The sequence below is a fragment of the Carassius gibelio genome, chromosome B22 (assembly GCF_023724105.1).
Source record: "Carassius gibelio isolate Cgi1373 ecotype wild population from Czech Republic chromosome B22, carGib1.2-hapl.c, whole genome shotgun sequence".
Taxonomy (NCBI): Eukaryota; Metazoa; Chordata; class Actinopteri; order Cypriniformes; family Cyprinidae; genus Carassius; species Carassius gibelio.
This window is the reverse complement of record NC_068417.1, coordinates 33,870,213-33,888,456: the sequence shown is the minus strand read 5'-3', so window position 1 is coordinate 33,888,456 and position 18,244 is coordinate 33,870,213. Positions and strand designations below refer to the sequence as shown.

At 36.7% G+C, this 18,244-nt stretch overlaps 1 protein-coding gene across 2 annotated transcripts in view; it reads left to right on the top strand.

The window, feature by feature from the left end:
- The first annotated feature begins 15,931 nt into the window (after window positions 1–15,931).
- LOC127988290 (metabotropic glutamate receptor 7) overlaps window positions 15,932–18,244 on the top strand; it is a 192,440-nt gene continuing 190,127 nt past the window's right edge. The window contains exon 1 of one of the 2 annotated variants that reach the window (XM_052590951.1): window positions 15,932–17,186. In XM_052590951.1, coding sequence (XP_052446911.1) covers window positions 16,707–17,186 — 480 coding nt within the window. In that variant the 5' untranslated portion in view covers window positions 15,932–16,706. The remainder of the gene's footprint in view (window positions 17,187–18,244) is intronic. The other variant, XM_052590950.1, reaches the window with a different exon arrangement.

The following is an 18,244-nucleotide window of genomic DNA, read 5'->3' as shown; positions in this document are numbered from 1 at the left end:
GAAGTCCAACTAAAGAAATACTCAAGTATATATGATTGTGCTGAAGTGAAACTATTGCAAGTATACTTTACTTTAAATACTGTATCTTGCATTTAAGGACCAATATTATTCAAAGGTCATACAGTCCTCATCAATAGTGACATTAAAACACATTTTAAAGTGTAATATTAAGAAATGTGCATTGAGCACAAGTGATGCTCCAAATAAAGTTTTATTATAATTTTATTAACATAATTACTGACATATCACTCAAGATCGATAATTGAAATTATAATAGATGTGAAATCGAGCGCAGCGTCAGTTCAGTCAGGCCACGGAGGCAAGGCTGTGAACAGCTGATGCGGTCAGCTGCCAATCGCTCCAATCACCACATCTCTCCTATTAGACACGGGACATATATATACGTGCCACTACTGCTCGGTAAGTATGCTCAACGACTCGCAACCCTCCCTCCCCATTATATGCATGAGCACATTACTGCGCACCTTCTGGCTGTTGTCTTGTTTGTTTCAGATCACTAAGGCTTCCAAAAATCTTAGCTGGCATGGACCTCATTGCGGAGAGACACCCATCTTTATAATCAGGCTACAGGATAGACGTACCACTGCCACATCTACATGATTATCACCGTTTGCTTTAAAGACTTTATTAAAAGTCTTAATTATTATGTATTTCTAAATTCATGGTTCCGGGGGGTTAATGTTAAAGCTCTTGTATGTTCAATTATTCTGGGAGCAAGAACCCCCATAAGGAACCATACCGCCAAAGATAAATTGTGTTCAATAAACTCAAGTAAACTTGCCAAAGTGGTTCCTGTCTGAACTATACTTAATCTGAAATAAAGATATTTTAAATATTAATTAAATATTTAAGCTCTATGTACGGTACTTAACTTTTCTTACGTAGTAAACGTGCTGGGTAGCGCACCCAGTACAGAATTTTTATTTCAATATTGAATGCACAATTTCATCAAACATGGCTCATGATAAAGCTAAAAGACTTAAACAAAGTTAAAATGAAATGATTAAATAGCTTTATCACGTTTGCTATGTTAACACTATCAGATTTTAATTGCAGAGTAGGTGGTATGTTAATTTCAAACACGACATTTCCGAACTGCCGCAATATGTACATTAGCCAGCGTAATAAAATGTCTCCATATTCAACTTAATCTGTTTTGAAGAAAAATGAGCGTGCTTTTAGCGCTACTCGCTGTATATATATATATATATATATATATATATATATATATATATATATATATATATATCTATATATATATATATATATATATATATATATATATATAGATATATATATATATGTATGTATGTGGGAAAAAAAAAAACATGAAATCATCTTTAAAAATTAGAAAGACTAAATATTATCATAAATTCTGCAAGTTTTTTTTTGCACCGAAATCTAAGCATTTTCCATACCCATTAACCTTGTTTCAGAACATTGTAATTTTTTAAACAATTAGCTACAATTATCATTGAGAGTGAGAGCTGAAATAAAGTGGAGTACTCTATACTTTATTCATAAAGTGAAATGGAGCATATTTTTCCATTTTACTTCATTTTAATCTGCATAATTTATTTTAAACCCATATTAATATTTGGAAATGCAACAGCCATTAACCTGTTTTTAAGGCAAGTTTTTTTTTTTTTTTTTTTTACCATAACCTATCATTTAGAGAGGTTTGTGAAACCCACCTCGCACAGACATAATGAATATAAATGAACCATAATGATCATGTAAAATATGCCTCATACAAATAACGGTGGCATATTGCAGTGCTTTAAGATCTCAGTGATTCTGCAATGTGCGAATTCTGGATGATATGTGACTGTCTGTATATACTGTAAAAGCACAAGAGCTATTGGATGTTGCAGTTTTTCAATGCATTTCAGCTCCTGGATGCACATCATTTATGATATTTAGGAACTGCAGGAGAATACATACAGTTAGACATAAAACACATGGTCTTGGTAAGCATATGCTCTGGTAGGAAATGAATAATGTAGATTTGCACACATACAGTCATGAATATTCCACATATTCGCACAGATATTGATGGTACATTGAATGTACGTCAGTTTTTACAGAGGAACAGATTTCATAATCAAGGCGGTCGCAGTCTCGGTGCATTCACTGTACAGCCACGTGAATCACTTGATCAAATCTGCGTCCCCAGTTCTTGACTCGATAATGGGATATCGAAGGTCTAATCCGATTGAGGGTGATCCATCAATGTCAGCGTCAGACACAGGACGCTGCACTTATTTGAATGGACGGCAGGTTTCCAAGCAAGCCTCGTAGGCCTCAATTTGGTTTGTGGATAAATAAATAAACACAACAGCGCTTGTCTGGAAAAGAACAGCTTGTCGAACAGCTGGTGCCAATGAGTAGAATCACAAAAGCATGTAACTGCTGCATAACGGAAAAAATGGTAAATACTCTTTGCTTTCCTAAAACCAACTCCCTCTTGTGCCAGTGTAGAAATTCACACCTAGCTTGGATAAAGCTTATTAGAAACCATGAAAAGTCATCAGTTTTGTCAATATGAGTTATGTCTTTTAGCTTTGAGGTCATAATGCTAACGTATTCTATTTTGATATGTATTAATATTTTGAGTTATCTTGTATTTTTAGGTATTAAATTGTAGTACTTTACACTAATTTATTTATTTTAAATATTTATATTTTACTTATCATAATTTATTTCATATTTATTTAATATATAAATTGTTTTAATCATTACTTCATATTACGTATTTCATATTAGTTAGATTTTTTTTTCCATGTAATGCATTTTATGTCAGCTTTACTTCAGTTAATTAAAATAAATATTCATAATATTTTACTTATATTTTAATATGAACTATATTAATACTGTAGTCAAAATGCATGTGGGTATGACTGTTCTGATATCATAATAAACAAAACAAAAGTGTCAAATACATTTTGAAGAATATTTTAAAGAGAAATTCCTTGAAGAAGAAACAAAGATAATTTGGTATCTTTCTTTCTTTTTATTTTTAGATAAGTCCAGATTTGATGGATTACTCAAAAAAAAAAAAATCTTTGCCAGCCAAATATATGTCATATGGTGCAACCAACACGCAGAAAAAAAGGATAATTTATCATAACGATTAGAATATCATAAGATAAACAAGGTAAATTTCAATATGTCTCATAAAATATCTGATACACGTATGTCACGCTTTTAATGACAAAGCAAGATTAGTTCAGGCTGTAAAATGTCATGTGGTGCGACCTGGCACAAATGCAATTTTTTTTTTTTTTTTTTTGTATTTTATGTATTACATTTAATATACATGCATTTGAAAATAATAATTAAAATGTGCATACCCACATGTGCAATACTCAATAATAACTGCTTTTTAGTAATACCAGATTACTTTCCTAAGTGGTATAAAACTTTTCCCAAAGAGTAGGTTTAAAAAAAAAAAATGTTATTATTTATCATTTCAAAAATGATTATCGACACCCCATGTTAATTCCAATATGCACGCCACTGATTGACGTCTGTATGTCATTATCCAGTCAGAGTAGATCATTGTTAAACCCGCCCCCACGAGAGGTCTTTGTCAAAACACCAAACGAAAAAAAATAAAAAATGAAAAACTGCGAAACGTAAGCGTAATCTGTGGCAATGCATTCAGAATCCACGATTAAAAAAAGTTACATTTAGCTTCATGAAGTTTAGTTCATTTTTATTGAAGCAAATGTAATTCCATAGTCTTTAAACATCAGCATTGGCTAAACCTCGCAAACCACTTATGAGTTTAACATTTCATGCAGGTTCACAAGCATTTTTTCCACACAAAGTAATGAAATGCATGTTGGAGTTCAAGGCCAGGCTATTTACCTGCTGCCCAGCGGTGGAATTGTGCTTAATTACTCTAACACTGATGAACAGCAGCTATTCTCGTATAGATGCTATCGTATTGTTCAATTACTCTCTGCTCGCATCCAAATGCATCACTCTGATGCCTGATTTTGCCAAAACCACCCACATAAACAACCTCACCGGCCCCTCTGGGAAGATTGCGGGGGGACTCAAAAGCTCATGCACGAGGAACACAGATTTGGGGATTTTCTTCATAGATACAGGCAAAGAAAAGAGTTGGCGATTGGTAACTAGATCACGCTTTTCAATCAGGGATGAGAAGGCAAGTGTTAGTGGTGTATTATGACAGTCCGGACAGATGAGATTACAGTGGCTCATAGGCGCCACTCGCCAAATCTCACTAGATAAGCACGGGCTGTTCACAGTTAATGGGAAAGGAATGGACAATTAAAGCACTATTAAAGCAGTACTTAAAGTGTGAATATGGAGTGATGAGCAACCCAACCCAACAGCAACCCAAATATATTTGTTTATGCTGGTATTTGCGATTTATTCATATTTATTTAGACTTTATGTATCTTTTCAACGTTAAGACGATGTAAAAGTTAGATTAGTGTGAGGGGAAAAAAGTAACGCACACGAATGGCAATATGGAAACGCTAAAAATTAAAACACAGATAACATAATACACAATTTTCGTAAGAGACATAAAAATCAGGTTCCAGGTATTTCATGGATGAAATTACAGGTGCCATCATGCATGTTGAATATCCTCACTTCATTCATTCTTGAGGTCTGTTACATCACATGCGGTTTAGTTGGATTTTAATGATGGTGTTTTTGAAAGGCTTTCTGCAGTCTGATCTGACATCTACTCTTTACTGTGAGTAACCTGCAACCATTAACCCCACTTTCTCCATCACACTTCCAGGAGAAAAGCTTTTGTTTGATGTGCTCATGAATGATTTATATCTCTAAAGTTCTTCCTTTTAACAAGATGATGTGGGCTGTTAGGCCGGCTTTATTTTCCAGCGACCAGATTTGCCGTTAAGCATCCTCCGGAGAACGTCAACCTCTTTTGAAATGGATTACTGAAATATTCAGCATTTTGCTCATGTGTCACTTGTTTCCAGCAGTTCTGAAATATTAATACACACTATTTTGTACAATAATATTGATAGGTAAAACAATGTGTTTTATCCCATCTTTTTATCTCTGACACAAATTATTAAGGATTTTACAGCATTTGAACAAATTGTTTATTTCTAAAACGATCTTTAAACAAAATAATAAGGTTATTTAGTATAGCCAACTTATAACATGCACCAGTCAGGGTTGCCAGGTTATCACAGCAAAACCTGCCCAATTGCCACTCAAAACTAGCCCAATAGCTTTTCAATGGGAATCACCTAGTAAAAATCTTGTTTCGGGGATAAATACACAGTTTTTGGCGGGGTTCCCCTTTTAAAAGTTGCATTCCGAGGGCTGAATATCACATTATTGGGGCTTCCACCCTGGGACATGAAAAACATCCCGTGCAAAGAGTGTTAAAAAGGAGCCCAATTCTGCGGGAAAACCGTAGACTTGACAACACCGACTCCAATGCGCTGACTTTTATTTTGAAGCGGTTCAAACGAACGATTCTCTAAATGAATCGGTCTTTGCGCTACTTAACACGGGACAAATCATTTAGGTGAGTGCGTTTTCATTATTACCTCAGTTCCCATCGCTGGACAGCTGTTCTCACACCTGTCATGAACACGAATAGAGCTGAATTATATGACGCACTTTATTTTTACTTTAAGAGTGGGCACAACTTCCAGTGTCTGCTGTTTCTATTTGTTTTAGCGGTACATTTGTTTGTTTTTTAAGTAGTTTTAATTTTAAAGTCATAGTTAAATGTACATCGATATTGCTTTTTTGTGACTAAAAGGCATCCGAAAGTAATCAGATTACACTACTTTCATATTGTGGTACTTGGATTACTTTATGTTACAGAATACTTTTTTGATGAAGTAATTTGTAACTGTAACAAAATACCTTTTAATTCGGTAAGTAACCCTCACGACCCTGAATGTGATATTAAAATAGTTACACTTCTTGCTGCTTTTGTAGTTATTTGCCTATGGACTGTGTCAGATTATAAATCTCAAAGTCCCGCAATTACACATGAAATAACTTGCTTCCACTTGGAAATTAAGGTGGATGTTTACATGATTTCAGGCTATTTAGCTTTTCAGCATTCAAAGTTAGATTCTGCTTTTGGGACTCTGTTTATAGCATGATGAGCCATGATTGAACGAAGGCCAAATGTTACACAAAGCTTATATAAAAGCCACTGATAATACTAATTGCTTTGATATTTTTATACTAGGATTTGAGGTGTGCAGCCAGAAATGTTATTATGAGCTTTAATAATTTAATTTCTTATATATATATCTTGTGAATTGGATTACTGAAATGCCTGTGGTGTAGTTTAATAAAGCCATGAAGCAGAATTGTGGCACTGAGAACCATATCCAAAGTTAACCCCAAATTAAAATGCAGTATTTTACTTAATTCATATTTAAACATCTTTTTTTCTGTAGATGTTTGAAGAATCTTAATGTAACGATGGCAGCTGTGGAATCAATACTTAAATACAGTAGATCATTATTTATTGTTTTACAGATCTCGCTCTCAACAGTCTATGAAACGTATTTCAGGCCCAAGAAGCCATGTTGCTTCCACAAAACGCCATTTGTGACGGTTTTTAAATCATTTTTACTGAATGTATGAAATAAACAATGAAGTCAATTCACGGCCATTCACTGCTTTATCTGCCACACGTGCAGGGGGCCTGCTAATGGACTGTGTTTGGCATAAAAGAGGGCTGTCCTTGTTTTGGGATTGGGTTTGTGGAGGGTTTCCCCAGGTCCTCATCAGCAGCAGCAGGACATGAATTGGTTACTTGCTGTTTCCTGTCAGTGGCTGAGCTGTGTTAAAGAGGTCTAAAGTGATGAATGATTCCACACTGGCCAGTAAAAGCAATCTTTCTCATCCAGTGCTTATTAAACTGGGAGGCCGGCATGTTTGTCTCGCGGGTGAAACTGTCTGTCCAGGAAAATGCAGTTCATTGAGACTCTGAGCATGTGCTGCCAGATGAACTGCAAGACTTCTGGCTCTCCTCGACTAATATTGATATGAGCAATTATTTGGGAATTTGAACACTTAATAGAGGTTTATCTTCTAATTAATTTGATAACATGGTTTGGTTTTGAATCAACTGAAAACCCTAATTAATTTAATGTCAGATTTTATTGGGGTAGTTTAAGCTTAATTGCTTTAACTGTCATGGGAGGAAAAACTGAGGCAAATTGAAACAAGAAGTTTTTCCTTTTCAAATTAGTTTCACATAATGTTGTATGGTAGAATTCAAGTACCTTTATCTGAATGAATTCATAAATATTTGTAATGATTTTTGATATATATATGTATTTATATATGTGTGTGTATGTGTGTTACTGCATTCAATAAAATACATTTAAATTTATTTAATGTAGTGACATTCGTCCTGTAAGTTTATTTATTTATTTAGAGACATAAATAATTAGGCGTTAAAAATGGATTAAAAAAAAAAAATCTAATTAATTACAAGATTTACAACCATTTAACTTGTCATATGTACATCTGAATTATGCATTTATGTGTTTTTCTATTAAATAAATAAATAAATAAATAATCATCATGTTCGTACTCTTAGTAAAGCTCTTTTAAACACATGAATAAATAAATACAGAAACTGTGGTTGTTTTATATATGCATTTTATAAATGATCAAATGGAATTAAAAAAAAAATGAAAGCAATGAGCACACTGGAAAAAAAATACAAAATTATTGTGTATTTAATTAATATTTAATTTACTTATTATAATTTATTATTTTATTATTTCTATGTATTTAATCTTTTGTTTTTGTTTGTTTGTTTGCTTGCTAATCACTTGGATCAAAATGACAATGCTCACTCAAACTTAAAAAAAAAAAAATAATAATAATAATTGTATATATTAATATGGGATGATTGGAACATAAAAATGTACCAGTATAAATTAAATTATTATTATTATTATTATTAAGAGCAATGACATTTGTTCATTAAACATGAGCAAAACAGGACAAATACTTGGGGTGCTTTTTTTCAGCTGCAGTTCGATTAAACTTCACAAAGCTCATCCGGTGCTTTTTTACTTGAACTCATTTGTCCAAAAAAAAAAAAAAAAACGCCCTGATGAACAGAATTGAGCTCAGGCTGCTCGAGGAAGACAGCGGTGCTTTGGCTCTCAATGTCCCCATTTCTCTCCTAAGACACTTTTGGCTCGCTCTGTGCTATCTAACAATACTCGAAGAACTAAATTATCCTGTTACAGTTGTGAGCAATGGGGTGCCGCTGGAGCGCCGCCAGCAAACGAACTAGCTAATAAATAGAGATGGGGCCTGGCAGAGTTGTGATGGGGACCTTAAAACAGGTTTTCTTGATTAATTATGCTAATACATTACGCTGTAGTTAACTGTCATGACGCTGATCAGACGTCTCCTCATTCACGTTGATAACTGTTTAATTAAATTAGCACTTGAGGAGAATCTCTAGTCCAAACAGCCTCTGGGTCACGGTTATGGATGTATTTTCTACCACAGTGATGATAAATGTTCGAGTTGGATACCGATACCTGCGGGAAGTGTCAATATGTAATTTTATCCAGGCGCATGTCATTTGTATTAGCATGCTAATCTTGAAGGATGGCGGTCGTTATTGTTTTCTACGGTTTTGCATAATTTCCAAACAGATGATCTTAAGGTGGCAGTAATATGACATCTGCGGCTATAGATCACGCTCTGCTATCATCGACGTGTGGAGCTTATTGATAATATAAGGTGAGGAATAATTCATTACGGCTTTATAAATGTCTGTGTATGTCACTGTACTATGAATAAATGAAATCCATATCTTACAGGGAGTTTGTGATTATAGGCTTTTTGGATTCAAGTCACATGCATTTTTAAGTCTTGTAAGTATTAAGGCAGCATGCTTTTGCTAGAAGTGTACACTATGATGTCTCTGTTGAAAGATAATGCAATGCATTATCCTTAAGGAGGAAGGAGTTGACTGCAAATTGTCCTTTTTATATTGTGTGGCCATTACGGAGAACTGTTTTCATCTGTTTATATGTTGTCACGTATGTAGAAGCAGTTAAATTATGGCCATTTACAGCTTTTGTATCTGATGTCGGTTTTCTTTATCTATTTTTCATTATTAGTTGGGTTTGCTAAAGCATCACTGTTGATGTTCTTCATACTTGGGTGTTAGTTCACCCAAAAATGAAATGCTGTCATCGTTTTCTCGTCCTCCTGTTGTTCCAACTCTGTAAGAATTTTTATCGTGTGCTCAACACAAAAGAAGATATTCTGAAGAATGTTATTATCCAAACAGTTGGTGGCCATTGACTTCCATTGGCGTTTTATTTATTTATTTATTTGTTTTTTTTCACTTATGGATGCTAATGTCTGCTGTCAACTGATTACTAACTCTCTTTAGATTATAAGGGTCAGCTGTGGCCAAATGGTTAGAGAGTTGGACTTGTAACCCAAAGGTCATAGGTTCGAATCCCAGTTGTAGGTCGGGGGAGTGAACATTGCTTTCTTCCACCCTTAAAACCCATGACTGAAGTGTCCTTGAGCAAGGCACTGAACCCTCAGTTGCTGGATATATAGTTGCCCACTGCTCTGGGTGTGTGTGTTCACTGCTGTGTGTGTGCACTTGGATGGGTTACATGCAGAGCACCAATTCCAAATATGGGCTACCATACTTGGCAAATGTCACAACTTTCTTTTTCATATCTTGTGAATATATATCTATTATGCTAGGGTTAAGCAATAAATTGATTATTTTTGGCATTAAACTTGAAATTATATATATATTATCTATTTTATTTTATATTTATATTGTATTTATTTTACTTTATAATATTATTCCTTCATTCATTCATTCATTTTTTTGCAAAACACACCATGTCTTAAGTTTTAAGTGAGTTTTTCAAAAGTGAGATTTACACATCATCTGAAAGCTGAATAAAGCTTTCCTTTGATGGTTTATTAGGATCGGAAAATATTTGACTGAAATGCAACTATTTGAAAAAAAAAAAAAAATCTAAATATTGAGAAAATCCCTTTTAAAGTTGTCCAAATGAAGTTCTTAGCAATGCATATTACTAATCAAAAATTAAGTTTTGGAATATTCACAGTAGGAAATTTACTAAATATCTTTTGCAAATAATTTTGTGTCAGTACTAGGAGTGTGCGATATTGACAAAATATATCTCAATATTTTCTGGGGTTTGTTTTTGGAGACTGCCATAGTTCTGGATTGAGACTGTCTCAGTTTGCTCAGTTTCTTCATGTTATTCCAGACAGACTGGATGATGATCAGATCAGATCTCTGTGTGGAGAACTGGCTGCTGTCAAACTCCTTGTGCAAACAAAAATCTCACTGGATTATTACATTTAATGGCAAAAATATTGTTTGGAAATGTAAACTGATATTTACTACTGACACACTACAGCAAAAAAAAAAAAAAAAAAATAGAAATCTGACTTAAAACCAAATTTTTTGTTGGTGAAAATACTAGTGGCCTAATACCTTTGCACAGTAATGTATATATACATACATTTATGATCACTGTAATATATATATATATATATATATATATATATATATAACCAATAAGTCATGGCAACATGTGTTCCATTATCTCATCAATTTAATTAAACCAATTTTAAATTGATTATGCAAATTATAAATGGTTCAGCTAATGTTTTAAAGGCAGTTTAATATAAAGTTGAAATTGACTTGTACAATCAAAACTATTTCCTTAAAGGGGTCATATGATGCTGCTAAAAATAACATTATTTTTTTGTATTTGGTGTAATGAAATGTTTATGCATTTTAAGGTTTATATAAAAAAAGCACTTTATTTTCCCACATACTGCACATTATTGTTTCTCCTCTATGCCCCGGCTTCTGAAATGTGTCGATTTTCACAAGGCTCATTTCACTGAAATGCAAGGTGTTCTGTGATTTGGCAGCTTTCCGGTGTGTTGTGATTGGCTGAATGTCCCAAGCGTGACACGGAAATATTACAACTCTTAACATATTGTGAACCCTTGTCCGACGAGTCAAAAACATAAAACCCATTATAAAGGTGATATAAACATGATTTCTAGTTGTGTTTTCTTTCAGAAGGCAAAAACAAAGTAGTTTTGCTTTCTCAACGAAACAGCATCACACACCATGGCCTTGAGTCAGAGGCCTAGAGTGAGCCGCGGTCGGCTTGAGTGAGCAGAGGCGGGCGGCTTGAGAACGGTGCAGCAGGCAGATTCTACGAAGGAGCGTACCTTGGTCTTGCAGCATCCACATGTGACGACCCCGGGCCGGACGCTGCCTCGTTCACGGTTAAAGCCGATTCAGCGATCCACAGTGCAAAGTTGATGTATTCCCTCAGTGACCAGCACGGATCAGCTCCAGTCATGACAAAGTGGATATCGTCCTCTTTTAGAAGGCCAAACAAAGTTGTTTGCTTTCACAGTGAACATTCTTTCTTTGCGTGAACATCTGGGCAGCGTTATGAAAATCTTCCCACGTACTAACGTAGATATGTCAGGGCATGTTAGAATGAGCCGTTTCAGGGGAGCGTGGATGAGTGTTAACTTTCATGAAGAATATCTCTTTGGATTTGAGACTTTATTCTTTGCAACTTCACAGATCTTCTTTATTCACCAAGAGCTTGTAACACTCCAAAGTGAAAGGAAAATTTGTAATTGCATCAAATGACCGCTTTAAATGTAAGTGTCACGTGTTGGTATGCAAAACAAATGCACAAAGGAGTATGCAATAATCAAAAGAGTTCTTTTAATAATACACAGGAGAGAATGGGCACAACCAACACAAATCCAAATGATAGCAGACAAAGGAATCAGGGGAGAACACAGGACTTATAAACAGTCAACGTAATCAAGAAGAACAGAAATAGGTGTGGATCTAATTAATGAAAAACCATGGAAACAAACAAGGCAGGAGAATGGAAACACAGAAAACTAAACCAAAACAGATCGTACATGTCACAGTTTCCCCTCTACCGGAACAGTGCGTCCTCGCTCTGACAAAAATAGTCCAAAAGAGGAGGAGGGGGGGGGGGGGGGGGGTAGATATTTTATCTCCAAATAGATGGAGAGTGGAGCCTGGAGTCTGGAGAAAGAGGCGCCTATTGGAGATCCAGAGGCCAGCCAGGATAGTGTCCCATGGTGGATGACGCCGGTGGATTAGGAGCCCAGGATGGAGCAGAGCAGCTGCAGAACCAGGATAACACAGAAGATCTGGAGGCCCAAGGTGGAGCAGAAGGCTCAGACGATCGAGGCGGCGGTGGGGCTCTGAAGCCAGACGGAAGGAGCAGCCTGATAGAGTCAGAGGGACGGAGTGATGAGGCAAAGCCAGAGAGGTGGAGTCTTGAGTCAGCGGATGGTCGATGACTGACCAAAGCAGAGCCAGAGGGATGAGGGAGCTTGGCGGAGGTGGTGGGATGACGGGGCCATGGTGGAGATGAGGGAGCTAGAAGCCAAGGCGGGGCCGATGGGTCAAAGGACCAAGGTGGAGTCCAGGACTCGAAGGCTGGAAGCGGAGACAGGGGATCCTCAAGCCAAGGTGGAGCGGAGCTGGAGACTAGGAAGTCCCGAAGTGGATCAGAGCACCCAGATGGTGCTGACTGAGGGTGAGCTGAGGGACTGACAGGCACCAGCGGAGATGGAGCTGAGAAACTGTCTGTTTTAAGAGGAGGTGGGAGAGAGAGGCTGGGGAGAACACACGAGGGCTTGAGCTGGGCGGAATTAGCGGAGACGCTGGAGAACTAGGAATTACCTCCCCAAATCAGTCTTTTAAATCCATTTAAAAAAATGTCCATTAGTTCCTCCATATGATTCCCAGAAACCAGATACACCTCACCCTCAGTCGCAGGGGTGTGGGCGGGGCTTTCCTCCAAATCCTCAATCTCCACTAGTGTTCCCACGGAGCACAGTGTTGCCAGCTCACACACCTGGTTAGTCGCTCACTCGAGTCCTAGCTCCGGGGCAATGATTGGCTCTGTCGCTTTAAATGGTGCTGGCTCTTTAATCATGGCAGACTCAAGCTCTGCGGCTGTGGTGGGCTCTGGTATTTGCTCCGTGCAGCGTGATGACGGCTGGCTGGTCTCTGGTTCTGGAGAAGGGCTGGAGATATCCTCCTCAGCGGTGTGCAAAACAGAGCACGACAAAGGAGTATAATCAAAAGAGTTCTTTTAATAATCCACAGGTGAGAATTGGCACAACCAACACAAATCCAAATGATAGCAGACAAAGGAATCAGGAGAACACAGGACTTATAAACAGTGAAAGTAATCAAGAAGAACAGAAACAGGTGTAGAGATAAATCAAAAACCATGGAAACAACAAGGCAGGAGAAAGGAAACACAGAAAACTAAACCAAAACAGATCATACATGTGACTAAGAAAGCAAATGAACTTTTTAAGTTGAAGTTGGTGAACATTTTACAGTATAGCCATTTGAACAAGACACAACACAACCTCTCAACCCCCCAGTCCCTCCCCATATTATATTGTACAAAATAAATATATTACTAGCCCTTTTCTAGGCTTTTATCATAATTTATTTACAAACGTCAAATCTATAGTTTTTGATCATATTAACATTTAAATGAAAGTGTTGAAAACTTAAGTGTTGAATTCTGAATACAGCCGTCTGAAAGACAGTGGTTATTAAAATAACAAAGACACCAGACATCAGGAAGGTTAAACAAACAGCAACAACTCATTAATTCTATTTATCATTAAGTCTAATAAATGTCACACAATCAATGAACTGCAGTGTTTTACTTGAAGTTTTGTTTCCAAGAGACTTGGTTTCAGACGATGTCTGTGAAATGTTTTTCTTCAAGCAAATTCATTACAATATTCATAACCTTCTAGAAGCAAAGCAATATATAATCATAGACAATAGGGAATGTAAGGTTAATGTGGGTGAATTCATGAACACTGAATCTATGTCTCTCACTAAAGTGAACTTGACTGCTTCACCGAACAAATCAATATGAATCTGAAGACTGTCTCATGTCTTTGACTGGCGAGACACAGTTGATCAACAACACTACTGAATTTCATAAAATAATCTGCATGAGTCATGTTTCTGCACGCTTGTCCCTTTTGGAAATAAACTTTTTGCCTCAGTCTCTGCCACACATTCACAGATCTACAAAATGAAGTTTGCGTTGACTGAACCTTGTCAAATTGTCTTTTGAGGACACACCGTCCCCAGAGGTGTGCTTAATATGACAAAACCATTCCTTGCTGATGTGCTCAAAGATGAAATGATACAACCCGATCTTATAGGAAAATGTAAGCGTTTAGCTGTTTAAGATAGCTGTTTCATATGAATTTGATTTGATTCATAAAAAAAGAAGAAAAGAAAAGAAAAGAAAAAAAGCATGAAGTTCCACCACAAATCCCACCCATAAATATAACCATCAGTGGAGCATATGATTGTTTGAAAACATATAAAGGAGATTAAATTTAGTTAGCCATTCTTTGTTAATCTTTTACGAATTGCCATGCCTATTTCCACCATGGAATAATTGGAGTTTATTTCGCAATTCAGAGTTTTTTTCTTATTTATTTATTTTTTACTATTTGTTGAGGGGGAGAAAAAATGAATTGTGAGATACTAACTTTCAATTCTGAGAGAAAAAAAAAAAAAAAAACAATTGTGATATTAATTCATATAAGTTTACATCCCTCATTTCTGAATTTATGTTTCCCTTTTCTGACCTTTTCCCTCTGAATTCTGTCAACATCTTGCAATTTTTTTAATTAATTTTTAGCAATAACAAAATAAATATAGACCAACCCAAAATGTAAGAGAGAGAGAGAGAGAGAGAGAGAGAGAGAGAGAGAGAGAGAGAGAGAGAGAGAATAACAGTATATGCTTTATTTAAGAACCATTTAAAACACTTTCTATAAGCCAGTTTTCACCATGGAATAAAATAAATAAATATTAATAATAGTAAGTGTGTCATTGTCACATTTCACAATTTTTTTCTTAGAATTGTGAATTTTATCTCACAATTCTGACATAAATCACAATGGGCAAAATGTGAGGATTAAGGTTTCGGGGTGGTCTGTAGTATTTCAGTTCTACATTTTAGTGTTGTTGTTCTCATCAATGGTAATTCTTAAAAAAAAAATGTATTTATCTTTTAAAGCATCCCAGGTAAATGTATAACGATTCCTCCATGATGAATGTATTTATACTATAAGCCTAATTCCAATAACGTGGGAACTATGTCTGGACCCGATGTCCTCAATAGGATAGTGAAACACCGAAATAATGTCTTAATGACAATGTAAAAAAGATAATACTTGTCTGAGGGTTTGGTTTAGGGAATAGAACATCACTTGCCTTAGCATAATTTCTCAATTTAAAACAGTATATATCAGTGGAACTTCCCCATCATAATAGAACAGCAAAAGTGTGTGCTAGAGAGAGAGAGAGAGAGAGAGAGAGCATCACTAATGTGGCGGTAAAATCATGAATTGATGTTGACAGAATTCATTTCCTGTCAGCCCCAGTCGCTGCATTCAACAGGAAAAACAATGCGAGTCTCTCGAGCTGGAACATATTCCATATTAACCCACATCAGTGAAATAATGTCGTGAAAACAGGTGTAAGAATGAAGAGTTGATCCAAATATGGTTAAATGTTTGAGAAGCCTTTCTTTCTCTGTTACAGAGAATGCTGTGGTGAAAATCTTCACCTTAAACCCGCATTCAACTGCGCTTTGGAACCGAGAAACTTAGTGAGACCTCCATTAATCGCTGAGTTTAATGACTATATCGCGTTATGATTCGCCTCACATGCAGGGACGTATTTTCTTTGAGGGCTGACCAGGATGAGTAACACGACATCGATCGTGCGTTGAGTCATTTGACAAATCCACATTTGATTCTGGGTGGAGAGAGAGGGAGAGAGAACGAGAGGAGGAGACACGCGGGCTTCCTTGTCTCTTGTGAGGATTTTCGCACCAAAAGACGTATCACCGCCTGAGCTTGCGTTCTTTCTCTCAGATGTAACAAGCACCTGCTCCGAGGAAGGAAGAAGAAGAAGAAGAAGGAGGGGAAAAAAGCCTCCTCCGAAGTCCGTGATGGGAGGATGTTACGGATATCTCACCTGACATCGATTCTCTGCAACATTTTTCTCTGACCGTTCCACGCGACGCGTCATTCTGAGGGAAAACTTTTTTGCCGCCTTAATTTTTTTAAATGTAAAATCCGTTAAAACTCAGCAGCGCTGGTTTCATAGTGGCGCTATGACATCAGCGTGGATCGGACGCGTTTTAGTCAAATATCGCTGCACTTTAATGCGTTTTGCGTGTGTTTGATTTAAGGACAAATCATAGAAAGGTACTGTACGCATTTGACTTTGTTCTTCTGTCTTTTTTCTTTGTTGTAAAAAAAATATATATAATAATGAGTTAAAAATTGCAGAATTTCTAAGCAACAAGCGGCGCCATACAATGCGCACTTCCCCAAGGAATAACGCATCATTATTGCGCGGTGTTTTTTGAGAAAACCTCAACGTATTCAACAGCAACCGTACTTTGAAAGGCTCTATGGTCGTTATTGAGGTCGCGTCTGTTTTTGTTTACCTATAAATACTGTGAAAAGTGCCTTTTTCTCTTCCCCGACGACAAGGAGACATGGCTTGCTTTCCATGGCGGGTATTTTGGATCATTCAAGCGCTAGTGGATGTGACACTTTCGCAGGAAATATATGCTCCCCATTCCATCAGAATTGAGGGGGATTTGACCCTGGGTGGCCTTTTCCCGGTCCATGCCCGCGGGGTCTCCGGGGAACCGTGTGGAGATATCAAAAAGGAGAACGGGATTCACAGGTTGGAGGCGATGCTTTATGCACTGGACCAAATCAACAGCGACGACGAGCTTTTGCCCAACATCACTTTAGGCGCTCGGGTTTTGGACACATGCTCGCGAGACACGTACGCGCTGGAGCAGTCGCTTACTTTTGTGCAGGCTCTCATACAGAAAGACACGTCGGATGTGAGGTGCACGAACGGAGAGCCCCCGGTGTTCGTCAAACCCGAGAAGGTGGTCGGAGTCATAGGGGCTTCGGCGAGTTCAGTGTCCATCATGGTCGCGAATATACTGCGACTGTTCCAGGTGAGTCTGAGCGCGAGACCCAACTGTAGCCTATCACATGTGCTGGAATGAGTCCCTGCGTCACGGTTTCGTGTCGTTTCACCCCGTATGATTACATGACAGCTGATTTATGAGAACAGATCATGCCTCGAGACGCCGCATAAAACAGCACCGCACAATGACGACTGTTTATGCATTGAAAAGTATGTTGTTTTTGCAATCAGTAGTGTAACCTAAACAGGTTGTTAGTCATAATCAATGAATCGATCAAGCATCGACTCCTCACACCTGCAGAGTGGCTTTTCAACAGGGTTTATTTCTTTGTCTCTCTATCTTTTAAAAATTTCAAAGTTCTTTATTGATATTGTTTGATGCATCTATTCTATTCTATAATAATAAATAATAGTACATGTTTTATATATATATATATATATATATATATATATATTTGCATCATAATAATATTACACATTAGATTTTTTTTCATGAATTCCATTAATGCCATATACTATAATAATAATAATTATATAACAAAATATAACGACACAAATATTATGAATTTCCTCTCTCTATTTCTCTGTGTTCTTCCCTCCTGCTGTTGCTCCGAACAGGCTTGATTTTAAAATGTTACAATGAAGTGAACAGGATTGCTCATTCAAATGAAATTGTGAATTAAGATTCAGCTTTCTAGAGGGAGATTAAACGGCTAGGCTCTGCATTGGGTTATCCACCCGGCTAGTTCATGTCTGCATTGCAATAAATAGTTAATTTTGTTTTCTCTGTTCCCACAACATTGGGAAATTACAGTCAGATTATCTCCAAAGCATGTGTTTTTCTCAGATACAACGTGAGCTGAGAGAACATGTAAAAGATCTGAAAACAAATGATTTGGAATGTAAAATTAATTGAGAGTATGCACAAACCCAAGTATAATTAATCAGAATCTATTCTTGTAGGGCGTACATTAACTATTTGCAGTAACCAAAAATGTAAGTGCATCCAAATTTGGCACATGAAGAGATAATTGTATCCTGACCCTTGGTTCTGAAGTGTGTGATTACTGATACAGCAATTAAAAC